Below are 24525 nucleotides of genomic sequence, written 5' to 3' on the forward strand. Positions count from 1 at the left end.
CTGTTTTTATTTCAGATTTCCAGCATCTCCAGTTTTGAATTTTCATTCACTCGAGCCACTAAAATCTTTGTTTTTCTTTGACTAAAAATGAATATAGTTAAAATTCTGATTTGTTTTCACCACTCCACATTTTCTGCATGGGAATTAATCAAACATTTGCTCTTCATTGTAAATGGAACTCCATTTTGTTTAAATTTATACTGTACATAATTTGCCCTTAGACTTTCCTTTACCTAATGTAACACAATTTGTTGAGTAACTTTTGGCTCTGTGGATATCATAATATTGATTTCTTCAGAGCTTACTTAATTGTTAATCAATTACATCTGAGTTTCCACACAATGCTTTGGTGGCATGGTTTTTGTTAGTTTACGTTTCATGATGAAGTCTCAGTGCGTTTTGTTTAATATTGTAATGGCAGGTTTTTTCATTAAAGGGAAGAACCACAAAGAAAGTATGTATGAGACCTGGCAAAATTGGAAATAGACTAAGATTTCTGGATTGTTTAGGTTTTATGATGAACAATGCTGGAAATGTGAAATAAAAATGTTAAATGCTAGAAATACATGGGTAGGAGCACCTGTGGAGAGAAGCATCTAATATCTTGGGTCTGTGAAATACAGGTGCATTGAGCCTTGCTTTCATCAATACATTCAAACAGGGGTGAACTCTATTGAGTGTCCCTTTATCAGAATACACTATGAAATAACCATATATAGACATTACCAGTGGACAAGTAACCAACTTTGTCCATCCTATTCACCCTCCATAATGATCATAATACCCTCCATGTAGGCCCAAAAAGGTGTTTTCTTCGTCATCTTCTGTTAAATTTAGGCTCTCATGCTTCAGGTATTTTGTGAATTATGATTGCCACCCCATCCATCTCACGTCCCCTAAGTCTTACTTCCTGGTTTTAACAATCCTTTGCCCAGTCTAATTGTACTTGTAACAACAGCTTGAACAACCAGCACTTAACATCCTGCTGAATCTTTAACTTTTGGTCGTATCCCATCATGCTTTGTTAGGTTGCATTTACAGCATCTTAGTAGAGCAGAGTACATCGCTGAAACAGCATGCTGTACAGTTTGTAAGTTTAAAATATTCAAAATATCCTAAACAAGCCTAATTTGTGTTTTCCTAGGGCAGCAGCACTCAAAAACACTGGCTTTGTTTTCCTTGTGTATGCTCATGACAACTAGTTTTAGATTGTGCCACCTTCCTTAACCCTTAAGCTTCCTTACGACAGAGGGGGAGGCTATTGAGTCCCTGCTGGCTCTCAGAGCACATCCATCCATACTAAATCCCCACTTATCTCCCTGTAACCTTTTCTAATATACCGATTAAATCTCCCCCTCACTCTACCATTCACCTACACTAGGGCTCAGTTACAGCAGCCAATTAATCTATTAGCACATCTTGGGGATGTTGGACCCCAGGGTGTACTGGAATAAACAAAGGCTTCCCATGTCTTAGCTCACACCAAATCCTGTGTACCCATCTCCTCTGTGCTTTCTGACCTATATTAGTTTATAGTTAAGCTTGATTTTAAAATTCTCATCTGTTTTCAAAGTCCTCCATGGCCTTGCCCCTCTATCTCTGTGCTCCACTGAGCTATGTGCTCCTCCATTTGTGGTCTCTTGCTCATCCTGAATTTAATTGCTATCTATTCCCTAAGCTCTGGCATTCTGTCCACAAACCTATCTTCCTCTATGTCCATTTCCTCCTCTAAGACACTCCTTAAGACTTAATTTTGATTACATTTTGGTCATCTATCTTTGTGTCTCCTTCTATGACTTCTTGTCCTTTCTTTTTTGTTTGATAACCCGTCTATGAAGTGCCGTGGCTTGATTTTGCTAAGTTAAAGCATTGTGAAAGTTTTTTTTCCTCTCTCCTATTTCCTCTTATTCTCTTAGGTTTTAATTCATGCTGCTTCAACTATATTTCCACAAACCTGATCACCCATTTTCCCTGCCTGATTCGCATCTAAGCTAATATTGTTTATTCTTATGTTAGGATCTTCATTGATTTCAAATCTGCCATCAGCACCTCTTAGCAGAAAACACACCTGTGACTATTATGTCCTTTTGCACTTTGGACACCATCTCCATACCCTTTTCAAATTTCTTGAATGTGCTGCTGTTAACAAATCCAAATTTGAACCCTTCTGATCAAGTGTTTACCCCTACTAAGCTTTAAAATGGTCCTAATTTGTGTCACAAATGACATCCTATGTGAAGTGAACATAATGATAGAGTCCTTCTGCTTTCTCAGGCTGTCTGTAGCCTTTGACATGGTTGGTTTCTTGGTCTGAACATAACTTCCTTTGTTGTATAGTGGGTGGACTGTCCTTGCTTAGTAGAGATTAGGGACAGCTAATCTTCCTGCTCCTCTATTTATTCTCTACTTAGCCTAGTTACACTCTTGTTTCTCAGCCAACAACCAGAAACACACTGTTAACATCATTGATGCCTAATTTCATCCTGCCATCATCCCTCTATACATTAAACTTCACCTTCATTGATTGAAAGGTGAATTTTTATAATACTTTTTGCATCCCTCTTGTATCAGAATTTTAGTAACTTGAATTCAAGGAAATATGATGATCTATTTGACAGAGCTAAGCAAAGTGATGAACAGATAATCTGTTATTTAAGAAGCATTAAACATTGGCCAGGATAGCAGGGATAATTCATGGTATCTTCAGCATCCTGCTAAGAAGACAGATGATTTCAGTTTTGCATCTCGCATTGAAAAATGATTATTTTGCAAACTTGAATTTAATGGAACTATGTAAATAGGGAAAGCAAGATGGTGATGGGGAAAGGTTTTCAAAAATATATTGGGCATGATTGACTTGTACAATGATGTCATTTACTGTTCACTCTGTTCTTTTGCTGAATTGTTGCATTTAACCAAGGAGTGAGGTTGGATTGTACTTGCAGCTGTTTGTAGTATGGGGTGCAAGTCTTTGTATTTTAGACTTACCTTAATCTTTTATCTTTGGAGATTTATTACTATTTTGCTTGATTAAATTACCTGGAAGAGATTTCTTTCCCCCTTGGATCATTTATTTTCTAATAGCCTTATTATGCAAGATTCTTTACCAATCCAAGAGAAATATTTCTGCAACTCCTGTGGGGGTGCGAGTGAGAGGATATATAAAGTTGGTGGTGGAATTGCCAGATGTACACAGACTTTCAGGGAGAGACAAGATTCCCTTGCTTGGAAGAACACATGGATCACTTCTGGTCTGATTTGAGGGAGGGGGGCATTGACAGGTTTGTACAGATGCTTTAAACATACAGTATATTATTATTTTCATGGTGTGAATTATTGGGCTCTGAGGTAGTTTGAGTTTTGAATAGTTAAGAATTAGATCTTCAGCTTGTGATTTCATCCTCTCCACATGCCTCATCCCTCTGCAAACTTATTAATCTAGATGGAGGAAAGTCTATTTTCATTAGAGAGTAGTCAAACTAAGGGAGAAAACAGGTTGGTTTAGATTTTTCATTGTCATGATCAACCCTATAGAGTCATTCACTTGTATCTTATCCCTGCAATGATTGGATAGAATGAGCAGGGACATACGGAAATCATCAAGCAGATTGAAATAGTGTAGCTCAGTAAAGGGCTGAGTAAGAGGATAAAAGGCCAAAATGATTGGTGTTGAAGGAAATGGCAAGCTGTTCTGATCAGATTCACTGGCCTCCTATTAAGTGAGTCAGAAGTGCGGCCTAGTGGCACAGCTAGTGGAGCTGCTGCCTCACAGCGATGGACCTGGGTTCAATCCTGTAAGTTGGTAGGTTAATAGGCCGCTGAAAATTCCCCTTAGTGTTTGTAAAATCTGAGGGGAGTTAATGGGAATGTGGGGAGAATAAAAATGGGATCGATTTTGAATTAGTATTAATGGTTATTTGTTGGTCAGCACATACTTGGTGGGCCAAAGAGCTTGTTTTATGTGCTGTATCTTATCTCTGCACTTTGAAATCAAATTGTAATGTAATTCGCTATGAGAGTTATTTGGCGCATGGTGTTTTCACCGTGCACCAAGGGTGTTGGCAGGTATATATAGTATAAACTTTAAGCCTTGTTTATATTGGGGCATCAAATCTGGTTCAACAGTGCTAGTGTGCTAGTTGTAATCATTTCCTTTGGATTTGCTGCTGCATTGGAAATGAATACTACTTTGGTCCAGAATTCTCTATTCGTTCTTGGTTCAGCCGCAGCTTGTTTTCCAAAAATAATATTGGGCTGGAGGAAGGTGGAACGTGTGTTCCTCCAAATTTGTGCCCTTTATGACTAATGTAAGAGAATTCTGTCAATAATACCTGCTATTCAATGCAAGAGTTTTGTCTCTTTACTCATTGAATTCTACTTTTTATGTAAAAAGGCAATCTGGTGTGAAGCCAAATTTATTTCTCCTCTGTGATTGAGCTGAGTAATTTTGGATGGCAAAGTTAATTTATAAATACTGCACCAGTCCAGTATTTACAAAACCAGATTATTTGAATTCTATTTTCACAGATTTGAATTTTAATATGCTTTTAAAAACTGCATTTAAGATTACCCTGAGGGGATAGTTAGCTGGATCATCTCACGGGGAAAAAAATCTTTGGTGAGGGACGGCTACCTTCCTATATTGATCAATTATACCTTCTGGTGAGTGAACCAAGAAATGGATATTGATGTCTTTGAAGAAATCTGATATGGGGATTTATAAAATTAAAATGGCTTTTTGAAGAGTAAGGACAAAAATATCTTCTTTCACTTACTAGTTTTATGTAATCGTGGCCCAGAATTTGCTGGAGCAGGACATCTGGTATCATGCAGCCTCTGTTGACCATCTTTTCTCATCTATTAGCTCAAAAAAAGAAGTTTGCAGTGGATATTGCTGGAAAGGTGTTCAGTGATGTCAATGGGGCATCCAGTAAGATTTATGAATGACCAATTAAAGAACAGTGAAGTAGATAGAGAATGACAAAAGGAAGCAGAATGAAATAGACCCAAATTAGGTAAAGGAAGATTGGACAAAGGCTACACAGAAACTTAAAGGAAAATTAAGAACATTTTTAAACTTTTAGAAACAAATTATTATCTTCACATATGAGACTCCAATTTCAGTTACTAGCTTTCTGGACTTCCAAGGTTGTGTGGCATTGCAAAACCAATTTTGTCATTAACTGGGTTATTAAGTCATCTTTCTATAGTGAGTTCATTAGGCAGTTTGAAGATTGGCAGTGAGTTCCAAATTTTTGTGAATTTTCCAGCTCTCTATGGCACTTCATAATTTGATATCCTGCTATAAATATAGTTTATTAAATCACTAGTAAAGCATGTAAATGAAGCCTTGAACATTATTTTGTCCAGCAAATTCTAGGCCTTTATACTTAATATGATGAAGTTTTGTATTCAAATGTGTTTATGGGAAAAAAAATCTATCTATAACTGAGAAACTGCTGTTTACTTAATTTTGATGTACTGTCTCTCTATTTCTACCAAATGCTCTGAATCGCTGTGAGTATTGCCAATGCAATCTGCATGTTTATACATCAAGTTATGTATACATTGCAAATGTTTAGAAAGAATCAGCTTTAATATTGAGGTTGGAAGTGTAATACTTTGCAATTCTTGCCTTGCAAACCAAAAACATTTACAATGTTGATCTGCCATCTCTATTCTTCGAAGAAATGTTATTTCATTACCTAAAGCAGTGGATGATGCAACCTTTTCATACTGTGACATGCAAAAACAAACAGAAACAGAATGAATGGCATAACTTTAAAAATCGTCATATGTTGCTTGTTTGATGTCATGCAACCTCATCAGCAAAACTCAATAAAAGCTAAGTAATAAGTTTCAAGTGCAGGATGAGCACGTCCAAACTGATTGAGAAATACAACAGAAAAGCATCCACACAGCAGAGTCAGAAATCTGTTGCAAAGTAGAAGTGTGATCATTCAAATTAATCACAGTAAATACATGAGAGCCTGTATAGAGATATGATCAAACTGAATTTTAATTTGTAATGTGCAGTGCTGGAATACTATACTTGGATGGAATGGTAGATTTCACCATTAATATGAAGAAATTGTTATTTATTTAAAATGAAAATTGTTAAGCAAATGAGCATTGAATTAATAAATATATTAACAAATCGGAAAAATGTATAGTACCTTGAACCTCAAAATTGGGGTTTGTAAGTAGGTGAGTCATGCATTAAAGAAATAAGTGCAATCTTGTTGGAGGTTGTATGCTAAGGGCATAGAAATACTAGCAGGTATCATTTGAGAAATTTGTCAAAATGAAGAAATTATAGAGTTTTTGAACATTGCTTGTGCTTTACATGACCGGAAACCTAACTACATTTTTCAGAGAAATAAACTATAATAGTTACAAATCTGAATGTAATCTATATTCTCTTTATTTAATAGCAAAAAGATGTATGGATGAAGGCAGGTCACCTATAATTATAGATAATACAAATATCCAAGCATGGGAAATGAAGCCATATGCAGAAATGGTAAGGTGTATGCGTGCTTTAGAGATTAATTCGTAAGTAGTGACTGTAGCCACTTGCCAGATATTGATGGAAATCTTATTAGTACTTACAGAAAGAGAAAGCAACTTTACATTATTTAATATGCAGAAGAGTTTAAGAATATTATGATTGCCTGCATTGCATGCATCTTGTAACTGATGTGCAGCTAGAACTGCAAATTTGTATCAGTTGGAATTTGTTTATTTTATGTATATTGGATAATTTTTTTAGCTTGTGTTGCTACAATTGGGCTTACCATTATGAAGTTTTAATTCTAGTATCCATGCACCTGTTATTCAAAATATGGAACATATAAAGAAACATTTATGTAGAATTGCAAAATGTACATAATTAATCAACCAGGAAATGCTTATTCCTGATGTTGTTTACTTTTACCATCCACAGGCTGTGAAGCGACGTTATAGAATGAGTTTTCGTGAGCCAGAAACTTGGTGGAAGTTTAATGTTGTGGAGCTGGAAAAGTAAGAAAATTACTTTAAACTTTTTGAATTGATTGCTTGTATTGAGCATTACAGAAAGGGCAGTAGGAAAATTTGATATGCTGCATATGAAAGTGCAAGTTGAGGGGAAATCTTCTTATAAATGCCTGAAACTGTAGCTTTTTCTAGGTTTATAGCATGAATGGTGTTATGTTTAATTATGTTCTGTAATATTATCAGTTGTGTTACCATTGTTTGATCTTCTATGTTGGTACTTCCTGCTTCTGAAGCAGAAGTTATGTTCAGAACTATATTTATATTTACAAAACAGTATTTGTAAAATCACAATAGATAATTTGATGTTTATTTGTGTTGACATATGGGTACCATAAAATATTTGTTGTCCTGGACTGATAATACAAAGAAGGCAGGTTCAAATCTTATTATGTTAGTTTGTGAATTTGAACTTGAAAAATCTAGAAATAAAAGCCAGTTTATTCATTCTAATATATTTTTAATATCCAAACTTTTTAAGTAGCAAAAATGTTCCATTTCAATATACAACTCTTGCATTTTTTTGACACTCTGGAAAACTGACAATTCCCCACTTATGGAAACTTGGATGAATAAATTACTATCAGTAAAATGACTGATAAAATTGTCAACATTGCTATCAAGTGGCACTTAATTCAGCAATGATCTCCACTTCAATATTTGATTTGGATCCATCTTGATTCTGGCCATTCTGCAGGAGTTTTTCAGGGCAGTGGTTATGACCCAACAATCTCATTGGTTATTCAGTATTCCTCTCTCAGTCAAAAAGTTAAAAGTACAGATTTTCGCAAATGATCATAGTGCATCAGACAATGAAACAGTTCACCCTTGCGTACATTTTGGCCTAGACAACATCCAGACTTGAGCTATTGTGACAGAACATTCAGGAGCACTAAAGAGGTAGTGACTGTTCTAAAGGAGGAGCTAATCATTTTGGTATTATTGTTGTCAAGCCTTTCTGAGTGCTGCCATTAACTAAAAAAACTTCCTAACTTGGACATTTATTTCTGTTCCTTAAATTTTGCTGGGTCAAAATCCTTAAACCCCCTCCCCAATAACATTTCAGAGTACCATCACCATTCAGACTACAGCAATTGAAGAGACTAAAGTTTACCACCATCTTTGCAAGGGCAACTAGTTGCAGAAATAAATGCTGGACTCACTGATAATATTGGATGATTTGTTACCTTTGTGTGGCAGATTATTTGCAATTTAATCTGTACTACCACCCCTGTCTGCCAATGTTCTAGACTAATCAGAAGATGGAGCCATAAGATGCATTTTGCATGGTATCAATTATATAAATGGCATATCCAGTCATTAAAACTGAGCACTTAAAGTACTAATTCCATTCTCTTTTCTTGTTAGTGCTCATATCGTGTGTGCCAAAGTCTTCCATGACATCACAGCATTGTGCCACAATACTTTAAAACATCTGCCTTTCAAATGTCTTAAAACACATCTCTTTAACATTGCCTTTAGTTATTAGTAATTTCTTGTCTGGATCTCAAACAATGATAAAGACAGAGTACAGGAAGGAGATAGATAGCTGAGTGGTATGATGTCAAGACAACCTTTCCCTGAATGTCAGCAAAATGAAGGAGCTGGTCATTGACTTCATAAAGTAGGGTAGAGTACACACCCTTGTCTGTGTCAATGGTGCTGAGGTGGAGATGGTTGAGAGCTTCAAGTTCCTCAGTGTAAATATTGCCAACAATTTGTCATAGTCCAGCCACATGTATGCTATGGCCAAGAAAGCACACCAGTGCCTCTACTTCCTCAGAAGGCTAAGGAAATTTGGCATGTCCCCGGTAACACTTACCAATTTTTACAATGCACCATTGAAAGTATACTATCCAGATGCATAACAGCTTTCCCAAGACTGCAAGAAATTGCAGAGAATTGTTAATGTAGCCCTGTCCATCATGCAAACCAGCCTCCCCTCCGTTGACTTCTTCTACACTTCCCGCTGTCTCAGGAAAGCAGCCAACATAATCAAGGATCCCTCCCACTGTGCTCATTCTCTCTTGTCCCTTCTCCCCTCTCCCGTCGGGCAGAAGATAAAAAAGTATTGAGAACATGAACCACCAGGCTCAGGGACAGGCTCCATCTCACTGTTATCAGACTCTTGGATGGATATTTCATACGCTAAAAGATGAACTTTTGACTGTGAGGAAAGTAGATGTAAAGCATACAAGTAAAGACAGAAATCGACTGGTGGTTGAGCATGGTGGGACTAATGTTCTGAGATGCATCTGTTTCAATGCAAGGAGTATTGTAGGTAAGGCAGATGAACTTAGGGTGTGGATCGGTATGTGGAATTATGATGTAGCTGTCAGTGAGACTTGGTTGCAGGAGGGGCAGGACTGGCAGCTTAATGTTACAGGGTTCCAATGTTTTAGACATGATATAGAGAGGGAGGTATTAAAGGGAGAGGGGTGGCATTACTTATTAAGGAAAATGTCACGGCAGTGCTCAGAGAGGACATACTGGAGGGCTCATTGCTGAGGCAATATGGGTGGAACTGAGGAATAAGAAAGGGATGACCAAGTTAATGGGACTATATTATTGACTTCCCAATAGTGGATTTAGAGGAACAAATTTGAAGAGAGATAGCAGACAGTTGCAAGAAAAATAAGGTTGTGATAGTAGGTGATTTTAACTTTCCACATATTTATTGGGACTCCCAAACTGTAAAGGGATTGGATGAGATGGAGTTTGTCAAATGTGTTCAGGAAAGTTTCCTTAATCGATATCTAGAGGTCCCAACTAGAGAGAGCGTGATACTGGATCTTATGGGGAACGAGACAGGGCAGGTGACAGAAGTGTGTGTAGGAGAACACTTTGGATCTAGTGATCATAATTCCATTATGATCCATTGATATTCTAAATTGCAGTAAGGCCAATTTTGATGGCATCAGAAGGGATCTGGCAGGCGTGGATTGGGATGGGCTGTTTTCTGGCAAAGAGATGAGAGGTAAGTGGGAGGCTTTCAAAAGTGAAATATTGAGAGTACAGGATATGTATGTTCCTGTTAGAATAAAAGGCACAGCTCACTGGTTTAGGGAACCTTGGTTATAGAGGGATATTGAGGCCCAGGTAAAGAAAAAGAAGGAGGTGCCAATCAGGTATAGGCAGTTAGGATCAAATGAAGTGCTTGATTAGTATAAGAAATGCAAGAGAACACTTAAGAGAGAAATCAGGAGGGCAAAAAGAGGATACAAGGTTGCTCTGGCAGACGGTGAAAGAGAATCGCAAGGGATTCTATAGCTATATTAAGAGCAAAAGGGTAGCAAGGGACAAAATTGGTCCTCTTGAAGATCAGCGTGGTCATCTATGCATGGAGCCGAAAGAGATGGGGGAGATCTTAAATGAATCTTTTGTATTTGTATTTACTCTGGAGACAGACACAGAGACTATAGAACTGAGGCAAAAGAGTAGTGAGATCATCGACCATATTCGGATTACCGAAGAGGAGATGCTGGCTGTCTTGAGGCGAATTAAAGTGGATAAATCCCCAGGGCCTGACAAGGTGTACCCTCAGACCTTGTTGGAGGCTAGTGCAGAAATTGCAGGGGCCCTGGCAGAGATAATTAAAATGTCCTTAGCCATAGGTGAGGTGCCAGAGGACTGGATGATGGTTAATGTTGTTCTGTTGTTCAAACAAAACTCTAGGAATAAGCTGGGAAATTATAGGCTGGTGAGCCTGACGTCAGTCATGGGTAAATTATTGGAAGGCATTCTAAGGGACAGGATATATTAAGTATTTGGATAGACAAGGCCTGATTAGAGATAGTCAACATGGCTTTGTGCAGGGTCTTGACCAGCTAGGAAAATGGGCTGAAAAATGGCTGATGGAATTTAAGGTAGACAAGTGTGAGGTGTTGTACTTTGGGTGGACGAACTCCAGGGTAGGACTTGCACAGTGAATGGTAGGGCTCTGAGTTGTGCGGTAGAACAGAGGGACCTGGGAATACAGATCCATAGTTCCTTGAAAGTGGCGTCACAGGTAGATAGGGTCGTAAAGAGAGCTTTTGACACTTTGGCCTTCATAAATCAGGGCATTGAATACAGGAGTTGGGCTGTTATGTTGGTGAGGACATTGGTGAGGCCGAATTTAGAGTATTGTGTGCAGTTTTGGTCACCTACTTACAGGAAAGATATCAATAAGCTTGAAAGAGTGCAGAAAAAATTTACAAGGATGTTGCTGGGACTTGAGGATGTGAGTTATAGGGAAAAGTTGACTATGAGGGGTATTGATAGGGTGAATGCATGCAGGCTCTTTCCCCTCAGGTTGGGTGAGACTAGAACTAGAGGACGTAGGTTTAGCGTGAAAGGTGAAATACATATGGGGAATCTGAGGGGAAACTTCTGAGTGTGGAACAAGCTGCCAGTGGAAGTGGTGGATGCAGGTTTAATTGTAACATTTAAGAGAAGTTTGGACAGGTACATGGATGGGAGGGGATTGGAGGGATGCGGTCCGGGTTCAGGCAGATGGGACTAGGCAGAAGATCAGGTCAGCATGGACTAGATTCTGTGCTTTAGTACTCTATGACTCTACGAATGGTCCTTGGTTGGGATAAAAGCAATTAAACAGAGCAATATACAGCCTCTAACAACTGGAAAGTTGGCAGTCCAAACAGTCCTCTATTTATAAGTATGTAATAGGTCACATGCTGCTTCTTTCAGCAATGATTACTACATTTTACAGGGAATTAAAGCCAGGTAAACAAAATGTGCAAGCTTGTCAAGTTATAATTTTATTTTGGTATATGTTTGAAATCATGTAAATGCAATGTAAATGAAATTGTTTCTTTATCACTGCAATTGCCCAGGACAATAACTAAACCAATTTTAAACCTTAGTAAATGCTGCTTAATGTTATTTTCTAGCTATATATTGATACATTTTAATTTCTTTCAGGAGGAACAGACATCGGGTTCCACGTGAGAAGATTATTCAAATGATGGCACGTTTTGAACATCCCATGTCTTCCGATATAGTGTTAAATTCAGTGGAGCCTTCGTACAGTAATAAAGTTATGCTGAATCTATTTCCACATTCTAACCAGAGGTGGGAAGGACCGCTTGGTTCAAGTTCCATCAGTGGCGTGACTAATAGATAGCATTAGTGATGCTCATGAACTGTTGGCATTTCAGTACAATATAGCAGACCACTTCTTCCCATAATGTGTATTTCTGGGAGACCAAAGTTTTAACAGCTTATAGTAATAGCTATTTTAGAATATCAGAGTATGTTATTTACACTGGAAAAGGTAGTAAACTGACATTTGGAAAATTTATGTCTTATAATACTCCATTTATTTTCTGTGTCTGAAAGGCATGCCAAAAGGCATAAATATAAGGTTTAGATGGAAAAATATTTTCTTTTATCCTGCTTAAATTTATTTAGTGCAGTTTGTAGTTTTATACATGAATTTGTGACATGAATATAACATGAATTGGAATTCACCGTAACAACTATTTTTAATGAAGGGACTGTTAATAAGGGATACAGATAATGCATCCAGCTTGTTAATTCTAGTTTGACTGCTTTCTGCAGAATTGCACGATAAGGTAGTATATTATCTGTAATTTGTAACAATTGATCTGCTGAACAACCTGCTGGATAATTCATTTATTCTTACTTAACATCTGGACAGCAGTCAGCAAGTTAACCACAGTTCTTGTCCAGATCAGAAGCTTGAATTTTTGTGTTTGTGGATATTTGCATGTATTTAGAGAAAAGAAACCCTTTTCCTTTATTGGTGGAATATCTCAGATGCCCTAGATTTGCATGAAACAGTTGTGAGATTGACTGTTGTAAATTGAATAGGGCTTTAAGGTGGAGAAATGCAACAGTGTTGTTCATTATGATATTGGACATTTTCAAGTGAAAGCTGCAGACTTGCAGGTTTAGTTATACTTTTACTTTGCACTATGGCTTTGACCATTAAATGATCAGTTAGAACATTGATGTAACCTGGTACTTCAAATGCAGTTGGACATATTGTAATGGAGGCCATCTCCCTAATCTGGGAGATAAATTATTTAATTCGTACGTAATATTATTGAGAAAGATTACCAATACTGTACCTTCTCTTAATTATTATTACTATCCAGATAAGGTTTTAAAAAGTAATACGAGCTAGACAATGAGTAGCTGGAAAAGGTTGAAGTTCTTTTGGCTTACTTGTAGGATGTGCCATATAGGAAAATTATTTTTCGTAACTAATTTTGAGCTGTAATTTTAGTATAAAATTGGAATCTGTAATTACACTTTTTAAAGGATTAATGGTGAGATGTGACACAGAAAACTCCAAGCCAGTTTAATTCGCTGAACACAAAAATGTAAGATCTAGGAATAGGCTGTTCAACCCCTTGTGCCTCTTTCCCCATACAGTAAGATCATGACTGATCTGTACCTCTTTGTTACTTTCCTGCTCTAATTCCATGAGCTTGATCCCCTTAATATCCAAAAATTTTTCAATTTTTATTTTGAATATCGTCAATGACTGAGCATCCACCGAACTCTTGAGTTGAGATTTAAAGTTTCAACACCCTCTAGGCACATCTGCCCTGACTGAAGCATTTTGCAGCAGTCCATGAAACATATTAATTTTTAATCAATGTATAATTCAGCCATTGTGTTCAAAGCTGTCAATCTTGACACCATCCTGGTGCCCAAGTCAGAAGACTGTGGTTTCAGTATCACTTCATTATCCATAATCCAGCCTGCGTGTTCAACAAAGCACTAAATCATTTACTACTGTAAAATGCATGATCTTGGCTGATAATGGAGCATGTTACTGCTCAAGGTGCAGTCTTCAGATGAGTTGGAAATATGTGAAGAGAACTTAATAGGTCTGCTATTCATTGATGATATGACCGTTCTGCAATTTTTAAATATCCGCCTTTTCTTGATTCCCATTACCTGATGATTAACAAATATCTTAACTCGACTTTAAAATTAGTACTTGTTATTTATTGAGGAGTTCCCAATTTTAACTGCCATCTGGATGTCAAAGAGTTTACTAAATCTTTTCCAAAACACCAGCTCTAACTTTGAGATGATAACCACTAGTCTTCTGCTCTCCACCTAGTTGAAATGATGTCTTTCTGTCCAACATGACATGGGAGCATAAAACAAATGCTGGAAGATATTACTGGATCAGGCAGCATCTGAAAAGGCAGAGGGATGGTTGATGTTTCAGGTCTGACTTGCTGAGTTCCTCCAGCAGTTTGTTTTTGCTCCAGATTACAGCACCTGCAGTCTCTTGTGTCTCCAGTTTCCTGTAATATGTTGTTTCTAAATTTCAGAGAATACAACCCTAGTTTGTCTAATGTTTCCTCGTAATTTAGTCCTTAGAAACCAGATATCATTTTGAAAAATCTGCCTGCACTTTCTCCAAAGATGATGCATTCTTCATTAAGCTGTTGTAGATCTCCCCCTCCCCTTTCAAGTGGATGTAAAAGATCCAATTTGAAAAACAGCAGCGTTTTCTTGGCAACCTGCTCAATATTATTTTCTTCGACATTATAGAAGTTTATTTATCTTGTCAAGTAATTCTTTGCTGTATATGACACCTTGCTGTGTGCAAATGAACTGTCAGATTGTCCCATTTCTCAACAGTGACTACAGTTCAAAAAATACTTAGTTGCATGTTGTGATGTCTGTAAGTTGTGAAAAGTGCTGAATAAATGTGTATTTTTTTTTAAAGGACTTTTACTTAAGTTTTCTTTCGAAAATCCTATGACCAGCATTTCAAATATTTTAGCAAAAACGTATAAAGGAACATGAGCCTGCCTGTAGTAGCAATATTATACCCACTCTTCTTCTCGTACTAAAGTAGTACCAAAGCATCATACCAGAAATCTGGCATTTTCTGCTCTTTTATTTTACATTAGTTCTATATCCTTCCAGGGAATTGGTTAAAATACTAAATGTCCTTTTAACAATTCCCTGGAAGAATATAGAATGTCCTTAATTATATTTGAAAATCAACTTTTATGAGTACTGTTAACACAATTGTGCATTTGAAATAGTGAAAATATGCATAATTGTAAATTTTGATCGGCTTGCTTGAAAAGGGTGTTTAAAACGTGATAGTTCAGTAACTTAATCAAGTTGGCTGCTGGATTTGTTGTATTTTTTTTGACTTGAGCAATTCCTTTTGAGAAGCTGCCATTGAAATGTCACTGGAGAGCATTGACTGACAAATTTCAAGTTACCAGGTGGGTCGATACAATTAGGTTTTCTAATGGTTGTGGACATCCCCACATTAGCTATATTAAAGTCATAGGTTATTTACTAACATTTGCCATTACCACATAATTAATTGCATTTTACAAGGCTTTAAATTTGGATATAATTGCTGTGAATAATCTTTGATTAGTAGCATTCATTTATGTTAGAGAAATGTATGTTATAAATTTGCTAAAATTCATTACAGCTTGTACAGGAATTTGTTTTATAAGTTTGTATTAAATCTCTAAGTAATTGTCAGTTAAATTGATGGTGGAACATTGTGTCACATCATTATAACTGTTCTGCTAAGTAGGAATATACATTTTGTACAAATATACTTAAAATTGTGTTTGTAAATTTATATTTGAAGACATAGAATTAAATAGGCTAGGATTGAAAGTTTCAATTGCAGTAATTCTATACATAAAAAGTTCTAAAAGGTTGACTGGGAGAAGCTCTTGGGTAACGGGACATCTGGGAAGTGGGAGGGTTTTAAAAGTGAGATGGGGAGAGTTCAGGGCCAACATGTTTCTGTGAGAGTGAAGGGCAAGGCTGGCGGGATTAGGGAACTCTCATTGACAGGGGATATTGAGGCCCTGGTCAGGAAAAAGGAGTCATACGTCAGGTATAAGCAGCTGGGATCAACAAATCCCTTGAGTATAAGCAGAAGTACACTTAAGAAGGAAATCAGGAGGGCAGAAAGGGGGCATGAAAAAATCCTTGTCAGATAAGGTAAAGGAGAATGCTAAAAGATTCTGTAAATTAAGAACAAAAGAAGTAATTAGGGAGAGAATAGGTTGCATTAAGGATCCGTGTCATCTGTGTGTGGAGCCATAGGAGATGGGTAAGGTTTTAAATGAATACTCCTTGTCTGTATTTACCATGGAAAAGGTAAAGGAAGAGAACTGTGTTGCCCTGAAGCATATTGACATTACGAAAGAGGAGGTGTCGGCAGTCTTGAGGCAAAGAAGGTGGACAAATTTTTGGGGCCTGACCAAGTGTATCCTTGGACATTGTGGGATGGGGCCCTGGCATCTGTAAGGTTAGATCACATGGTATTCAGGGTGAGCTAGCCAATTGGATACAAAATTGGCTTGGTGGAAGGAGTGAGGGTGGTCATGGAGGCTTGTTTTTCAGACTGGAGGCCTGTGATGGCCAAAAGGTATGGGTTACGCCTGAACTGGAGGGGGTCCAATATTCTTGCCGGCAGGTTTGCTAGAACTGTTGGGGAGGGTTTAAACTAGTCTGGCAGGGGGTTGGGAACCAGAGTGACAGGTCAGAGGTTGGTGCATTTAGTGTATAAGTAGATGCAGAGTGTAGAAAGACTGTGAGGAAGGATAGGCAGTTGAAAGGGCAAAATTGCAGTCAGTTGGATGGGCGGAAGTGTGTCTACTTTAATGCAAGAAGTATCAGGAACAAGGCTGATAAGCTTAGAGCGTGGGTAAGTATGTGGAACTATGACATGGTGGCCATTACAGAGACTTGGCTGTCGCAAGGGCAGGAATGGCTGCTGGATATTCTGGGGTTTAGATGTTTCAAAAGGGACAGGGACGGAGGTAAAAGAGGTGGGGGAGTGGCTTTGCTGATCAAGGACAATGTCACAGCTGTAGAAAGGGAGGATGTCCTGGAGGAATAGTCCACTGAGTCAGTGTGGGTGGAAATCAGAAAGAGGAAGGGAGTGACCACTCTATTGGGAGTATTCTACAGATGCCCCAATAGCAGCAGAGATGCCAAGGAGCAGATCGGGAGGCAGATTTTGGAGAGGTGCAAAAATAACAGGGTTGTTGTCATGGGTGATTTCAACTTCCCTAATATTGATTGGCACCTCCTTAGTGTAAAGGGAATAGATGGGACTGAGTTTATTTGGTGTGTACAGGAAGGATTTCTGACACAGTATGTGGACAGGCCCATTAGAGGAGAGAGCATACTGGACCTGGTACCAGGCAATGCGCCTAATCAGGTTTCAGGTCTCTCAGTGGGAGAGCATTTTGGAGATAGTGACCATAACTCCTTGACCTTTACCATAGCTTTGGTGAGGGATAGGAGCAGATGATATGGGAAAGTATTTAACTGGGAGAGGGGGAATTATGATGCTATTAGGCAGGAACTTGGGAGCGTAAATTGGGAACAGATGTTCTTGGGGAAATGCACAGCGGAAATGTGAAGGTTGTTTAAGGAATACTTGCATGGGACTCTGGATAGGTTTGTCCCATTGAGGTAGGTTAAGGATGGTAGAGTGAAGGAACTGTGGTTGACACGAGATGTAGAATATCTTGTCAAGAGGAAGAAAGAAGCTTACCTGAGGTTTAGAAGGCATGGATCAGACAGGGCTCTGGAGAGTTACAAGGTAGCCAGGAGGGAGCTTAAGAATGGACTTAGGAGAGCTAGAAAGGGGCGTGAGAGGTCCTTGGCAAGTAGGATCAAGGAAAACGCCAAGGTGTTCTACACGTATGTGAAGAATAAGAGGATGACTAGAGTGAGGGTAGGACTGATCAGGGATAGAAGAGAAAACGTGTGCCTGGAGTCGGAAGAAGTAGGGGAGGTCCTTAATGAATACTTTGCTTCAGTATTTACCAGAGAGAGAGACCTTGACATTTGTGAGGATGGTGTACAACAGAATGATATGCTAGGGCATGTCGACCTGAGGAAAGAGGATGTGCTGGATCTATTGAAAAGCATTAGGATAGTTAAGTCATTGGGGCCAGACGGGATATATCCAAGGTTATTACGGGAAGCCAGGGAAGAGATTGCTGCGCCTTTGCGTCCTCACTGGCTAATTGGAGGGTGGCAAATGTTGTTCATTTGTTTAAGAAAGGGAGTAGGGATAACCCTGGGAATTACAGACCAGTGAGTCTTACTTCAGTGGTGGGCAAATTACTGGAGAAGATTCTTAGAGACAGGATTTATGGGCATTTAGAGAAGCATAGGCCGATTAGGGACAGTCAGCATGGCTTTGTGAGGGACAGGTCATGCTTCACGAGCCTGATTGAATTCTTTGAGGATGTGACAAAGCACATTGATGAAGGTAGAGCAGTGGATGTGGTGTACATGGATTTTCATAAGGCGTTTGATAAGGTTCCTCATGGAAGGCTCATTCAGAAAGTCAGGAGGCATGGGATCCAGGGAAACTTGGCTGTGTGGATTCAGAATTGGCTCGCCCATAGAAGACAGAGGGTGGTGGTAGATGGAGTGTAGTCTGCCTGGAGCTTGGTGACCAGTGGTGTTCTGTGGTGATCTGTTCTGGGACCCCTCTCTTTGTGATTTTTATAAATGACTTGGATGAGGATGTGGAAGGGTGGGTTAGTAAGTTTGCTGATGATACAAGGTTTATGGTGTTGTGGATAGTGTAGAAGGTTGCTGTAGATTACAACAGGACATTGATAGAATGCAGAGCTGGGCTGAGAAGTGGCACATGGAGTTCAACCCGGATAAGTGTGAAGTGATAGACTTCGGGAGATTGAATCTGAAGGCAGAATACAAGGTTAATGGCAGGACTCTTAGCAGTGTGGAGGAACAGTGGGATCTTGGGGTCCACATCCATAGATCCCTCAAGGTTGCCACACAGCTGGATAGGGTTGTTAAGAAGGTGTATGGTGTGTTGGCCTTCATTAGTCAGGGTATGGTGATGTTGCAGCTCTATAGAACTCTGGTTAGACCACACTTGGAGTTTTGTATTCAGTTCTGGTCGCCTCATTATAGGAAGGATGTGGAAGCTTTAGAGAGGGCGCAGAGGAGATTTACCAGGATACTGCCTAGATTGGAGAGCATGTCTTATGAGGATAGGTTGAGTGAGCTAGAGCTTTTCTCTTTGGAGAGAAGGAGGATGAGAGGTGACTTGGTAGAGGTGTACAAGATGATAAGAGGCATAGATCGAGTGGACAGAGACTTTTTCCCAGCGTGACAATGGCTAACACGAGGGACATAATCTTAAAGTGATTGGAGGAAGGTATAAGGGGGGAATGTCAGGGGTAAATATTTTTACACAGTGAGTGGTGGGTACGTGGAACACACTGCTGGCAGAGGTTGTGGGGGCAGATACATTAGGGACATTCAAGAGACTCTTAGATAGACACATGAATGACAGAGAAATGGGGAGCTATGTGGGAGGGAAGGGTTTGATAGATCTTAGAGCTGGATAAAATGTCAGTACAACATTGTGGGCCAAAGGGCCTGTACTGTGCTGTAGTGTTCTATGTGACTAGTGGTGTGCCATAGGGATCAATGCTCAGTTCCCTTTTGTTTGTCATATAAACAATTTGGATGAGAATGTAGGTGACATGATTAGCAATTTTGTGGATGACACCATAACTGGTGGTGTAGTTGACACTGAAGAAGGTTGTCTAAGGTTACAAGAGGATCTATATCGATTGGAAAAGTGGGCAAGGGAATAACAGTTGAAATTTAACTTGGACAAGTGCAAGATGATGCAGTTTGGGAAGTTAAACCAGGGGAAGAGTTGCACATAAATGACAGGGCAATGGGGCGTGTTGTAGAATAGAAAAACTTAGAGGTACAAGTAGATAGTTCCCTGAAAGTCGCGACACAGGTAGACAGGGTGGTGAAGAAGGAGTTATGGCATGCTTGCCTTTTTCAGTTGGGGCCCTGAGTACAAGAGTTGGGACGTCATGTTACAGGTACAAAACGTTGGTGATACCACACTTTGCTATCCTATGGGAAGCATGTAATTAAGCTAGAGAGGATGCAGAAAAAATTCACAAGGATGTTGCTGGGATGGAAGGGCTTGAGTTCTAAGGAGACACTTGATAAGGTGGAACTGTTTTCCCTGGAGTAAAGGAGGCTGAAGGGTGACCTTATAGGGGGTTCATAAAATCACGAGAGGCATAGATAGGATAAATAGTCTTTTTCCAGAGCAGGGGAGTCTAAAACTAGAGGGCATAGGTTTAAGGTGAGAGGGGAAAGGCTTTAAAGGGCATCTGAGAGACAAGTTTTTCACACACACGGTGGTGGATATATGGAATGAGCTGTCAGAAGAGGTGGTAGAGTCAGGTACAATGACGAAGTTTAAAAGATATTTGGACAGGTATGTGCATAGGAAAGCTTTAGAGGGATATGGGCAAATGGGACTAGCTCAGGTAGGCACTTTGGTTGGCATGGACGTGTTGGGTTGAAGGGCCTGTTTCTGTGCTGTATGACTCTGACTAAAATGAGCCAAATGGCCTTCCTCATTGTTACTTTCTTTTATCATCATTGGGTAATTTTAATTGTCATAAAAATACAAGTGGATGCTTAGTAAATGTCATCATATTTGTGTTGATGAAAAGAGAAAAGTAAACCATTGATTTTTCACACTTTTTTTAAATTGATTTGGAACTTTTACGATAAACCTTCAGTAAAACTAATCTATGTCATTTTATATCATTTTCTTCTCACTTGACCTTTCATCTTTTAGAACTAAAGTATAGCTTTTGTGTAATGTTTTCTGGTTTTATTAATGAGCACATTTTTGTTTGATTTGCTGGCAGTGTATATAATTTCCCAGTACTTAATTAATGCTCCATAATGGTCATAGAGTTGCACGGCACTGAAATGGGTCCTTCAGCCCACCACATCCATGCAGATTTTTTGCTCATCTACACAATACCATTTGTTTGCAATGGGCTATGGACTATTTGTGCAAACTGACAGCAAGCAATTAAGTAACCTATAAACTGTCGGCCAGTTTAGAGAAGCAGCAGTTTTTACTGCCTATAGTAGATTTATTTTCATTCATTGCCTGCATATAATGGTGTGGTCTTTGTGTTAATAATAATGACATTGGTTGAACAGTAGCTTCCAGTATCTATGCTGACATACAGATACAGATAGAATTTATCAGCAAAGACACCCAATCTCTCCAAAGAGTTGTACTGTAACAACCCTTACTGATAGACTTTTCCATGAAAAGGCATAAAATGGCAAGAACTTGGATACTTCATCATTCGATTACCACCAAAGACACCTGATTAGAATATGTAGTCATTGTAAAGCCCATGGGAACTTTGCAGGATGGGGACCTCAAAAATTTGAGAATCCCTGATCTAAAGAACATTTTTTTTAGTAAGTATAATTAAACATCTAAACACATTACATTCAAACACTTTTAAAACTTAAGGTGTGTTCATCACTTACAATTTTGTAGGTTGTTCCATTAGCTGCTGAAGTGGCTGTTGAAAATATCCTTTGTGTGCTTTCCAATGTTCAAAGTCTTTTTTTGTAAATTCTTGGATTGGTTAATTGTGAAGTGTACAGTGTAATCACACCAAACTAGGAAACATTACTGATGAAGATGTCTATCAGCAGTTTTTGTGACCTGAAAATTTGTCTCCTAGATTTGAAAGCACTTTTTTCAGTTAGTTATTATAGTAAAGGAAGTGAGGGGTTGTCACTATCCTTACTGATAGCTGCAAACAAGGTATTAATGTAGATCAAGTACCCACTTTAAGAAAGAATTGGCACTCTGTAAATTTATAAATCCATCCAATGGTCTAATTTTGTTCCTGTACTTCTAAAATGCAGCTGTTGTGTTCATGTTATGAAAATATACAGTAATTACTTATACATCTGAAGAAGTAAACACTCTTCAACAAAAGATTGAGAGTATTGATGTGCCCTTATTACTTATGTAATAAGAAGGATATTAGATAGAGATTATTTTCCATGTGTGCTGTTGACTTGAAGTAACCTGACTACATCTGTTTCTTAAGAATAAGTAAAACTGATGCTTTCATGGTGACTGAATTTAAACAGTTAACTTCCTAGCCTTTCAATTATTTTTGTATTTATTCGTGTTCCTTGCTCTGTCAGTTGCATGTTATTTATTTCAGAAAATTCTGCATATTATCACATAAATGCTTTTCTGTTGTAAGATATGAATTTGGAGCAGGCCTAGAGCTGCTCTGTCATTTAATAATATAATAGTTGATTTTAACTTCAACTCTGCATTCTGTCCACCCAAGGTGACCTTTCACCTCTTGTCAAGAATCTGCTCACCCTTGCCTTGAAAATATTCGATAACTCTGCTTTCACCATCATTTGAGAGAGTAAGTTCTAAAGACTCTCAAACCTCAGAGAAAAAAAATGCTACTTCTGTTTTAAATGGGTGATTCCTTATTTTTAAACACTGACCCTTAGTTCTAGATTCTCACATGAACAAATATTCTGTCCTCATCCAACTATGCCAAGGCTCTTCAAGGTCTTGTATTTCAATAAGTCCCTTCTCACTCTTCTGAATTTCAACAGATACGAGCCCACACTGTCCAATCTTTTTTCATGGATACTGAACTGCTTCCAACATAATAATATTCTTTCTTAAATAATATTGCCCACAGTACTCTAGATGTAGTCCTATATCACTGAAGCATAACCTCCCTACTTTTCTATTTATTAATATTGTACTTTATTTTGCAATAAACAATAACATTAGATTGACTTTCCTAATTATTTTCTTTACCTGCATACTAGCCTTCTGCAAATCATGTGGTAGGACTCCAGATCATTCTGCAATCTCTCACCAGTTTGATATTTTTTATTTTTCCTGTCAATTTCAAATTGGATAATTTATCGTTATCGCATTTGCCAGATCTTTTTCCATTCACTTGTCCCATCTATATGCTTTTGTGGCCTCCTCGTGTTCTCTTCACAATTTACTTTCCTAACTTTCACTAGCAAAAGCCACCATACCTGTGGTTCCTTCATCTAGGTTATTTATATAAATTGTAAAAGGTTGAGGTCCCAGCACTGGTCCCTGTGGCATAGCCCTTTTTTACATTTTGCTGACCACTAAAAAAAACACATTTATGGCTACTGTGTTAGTTCTGTTAGCCAATTACCTGACCATTCCAGTCTGTTACCTCTTACTCCCATGGTTTTTTTTATTTTCCACAATAACCTTTGATAGAGCAACTTATCAAATGCCCAGTGGAAATCTAAGTATAGTGCATCCCCTGGTTCTCCTTTATCCAGAGTACATTACTACTTGAACTCCAATAGATTGGTCAAACATGATTTTACTTTAACAAAACCACATTGACTTTACTGATTACCTTGAGTCCTCTGCTTTAATGTCTATAATGATAAATTCTAATATTTTATAAAAAAACAAATACAGTATCCTAAATTTGGAAGAAGTGCAAGTGAATTCCTGCTGCATTCAGAAGGATTGTTTGGCTCCCTGGATGGTGGAAAGGGAAGAGGTGAAAGGACGGGTTTTGCATCTACTACGGTTGTATAGGAAAGCATCATAAGATGAGGAGTGTTAGCTGGAGATAGAAAAATGGACCAGAGAGTCACAGAGAGCAATCCCTTTGAAATAATGAAAAGGGAAGGAAATACGTGTCTGGTGGTAGAATCTTGTTGGAGCTGGTGGAAATCACGAAGGATGATCTATTGAATGCAGAGACTGGTGAAATGGAAGATAGCTCTGTCCAGGAGGTGAGGAGATGAGAGCAGAGGTACAGAAAATAAATTCAGCAAAATGCCCTGTAGATATATAGAAGGGAAGCAATCGTTCATGAAGGAAGCATTTCACAGGCACTTTTATAGAACATCTCATTAAAGCAAATGAGATGGAGAAAATGAGTGAATGGAATGGATTTCTTGCAGGTTGCGGGGTGGGAGTTTGTGGGCTTGTGATGGATGTTTGTGGATGGAGATGGAGAGATCCAGAAATGGAAGGGAAGAGCCACTTCAATCCTCCAATGAGAGAAACACTTGTCATCTATCAGTTTGTCAAGTAAGGTCATTGTAATAACCACAAATTTTTGTGAGTGCAGTCTCTAATTTACCCATTAGAAGTGGTGATTACAGTAAAGAAATGTTAAACTTAGACACCCTCCAGAGATTAGAAGTACAAACACATGCTTTCTCAACATTGGAGGTCATTTAGCACATCGAGTGTATGCTGTTTTTCAGAATTCCCTCATCATTCCCTGTAGCCTATTCTCTCACATGCCCATCAATTCCCCTCAAGATTATTTTATCACCCACCTACACTAGGAGTAATTTACAGTAATGAAGCTGTGGATAAATTTTGTGCTGGTGGTATTTTGAAGTAATCCTGGCATCAGTAATTTTTATTTTCATCACTCTCACAGTGATTGAGCATTATTTCATGTATGAGGAAAACTGAGGTAAGTTTGGATTTCTGTTTGTACATGATAACTAACTCCACTTTTCAACTAAAGCAGTGTAACAGTTCTCAAACTTAAGTCCATGGATTAATTGAATCATATTAGTGATGGTATT

The 24525-nt window shown here is 38.4% G+C and overlaps 1 protein-coding gene across 9 annotated transcripts in view; it reads left to right on the forward strand.

Moving 5' to 3' along the window:
* Positions 1–24525, forward strand: part of LOC127575639 (NEDD4-binding protein 2-like 2) — a 100980-nt gene that overhangs the window by 18989 nt on the left and 57466 nt on the right. For 7 of the 9 annotated variants that reach the window (XM_052025505.1, XM_052025508.1, XM_052025501.1 and 4 more), the window contains 3 exons: positions 6435–6523; positions 6947–7023; positions 11959–14789. In XM_052025505.1, the coding sequence (XP_051881465.1) occupies positions 6435–6523; positions 6947–7023; positions 11959–12160 (368 nt within the window). In that variant the 3' untranslated portion in view covers positions 12161–14789. Of the gene's footprint in view, positions 1–6434; positions 6524–6946; positions 7024–11958; positions 14790–24525 lie in introns of those variants that run through there. The other 2 variants (XM_052025500.1, XM_052025509.1) reach the window with 2 other exon arrangements.

The sequence above is a fragment of the Pristis pectinata genome, chromosome 11 (genome assembly GCF_009764475.1).
Source record: "Pristis pectinata isolate sPriPec2 chromosome 11, sPriPec2.1.pri, whole genome shotgun sequence".
Lineage (NCBI taxonomy): Eukaryota > Metazoa > Chordata > Chondrichthyes > Rhinopristiformes > Pristidae > Pristis > Pristis pectinata.